The 500-nt window shown below is 73.9% G+C and overlaps 1 protein-coding gene across 1 annotated transcript in view; it reads left to right on the plus strand.

Moving 5' to 3' along the window:
• Positions 1–44: 44 nt before the first annotated feature.
• FAM83F (family with sequence similarity 83 member F) overlaps positions 45–500 on the plus strand; it is a 35,224-nt gene continuing 34,768 nt past the window's right edge. The window contains exon 1 of the mRNA XM_077757846.1: positions 45–500. This exon is cut by the window's right edge and continues 1 nt beyond it. Within this exon, the coding sequence (XP_077613972.1) occupies positions 45–500 (456 nt within the window).

The raw sequence follows: 500 nt of genomic DNA on the forward strand, positions 1-500 counted from the left end.
GGACGGGGGCCGCGGCCTGGCCCGGGACGGGCGGCCGAGGCGCCATGGCCGAGTCCCAGCTGAGCTGCCTGGACGAGGCGCACGTGAACGAGAGGGTGACCGAGGCGCAGGCCGCCTTCTACTACTGCGAGCGGCGGCGGGCCGCGCTGGAGGCGCTGCTGGGCGGCGGGGAGCAGGCCTCCNTCTCCAGCCAGGAGCGTCAGGCCCTCCGCGCCTCCTGGAGCCCCTACGAGGATGCCGCCGCCGCCGCCGCCGCCGCTGCGGCTCGGGGCAAGAGCAAGGCCAAGGCCAAGGCCCCGGCCCAGGCCCCTGCCGAGCCCGAAGAGTCCCTCGCCTACTGGCCCGACCGCTCTGACACCGAGGTGCCCCCGCTGGATCTGGGCTGGACGGAAACCGGCGTCTACCGCGGCGTGAGCCGCGTCACCCTCTTTACCCACCCCCCCAAGGAGGAGAAGGCGCCCCACCTCAAGCAGGTGGTCAGGCAGATGATCCAACAGGAG

This window comes from Crocuta crocuta, unplaced genomic scaffold (genome assembly GCF_008692635.1).
Source record: "Crocuta crocuta isolate KB4526 unplaced genomic scaffold, BGI_CrCroc_1.0 scaffold143, whole genome shotgun sequence".
Lineage (NCBI taxonomy): Eukaryota > Metazoa > Chordata > Mammalia > Carnivora > Hyaenidae > Crocuta > Crocuta crocuta.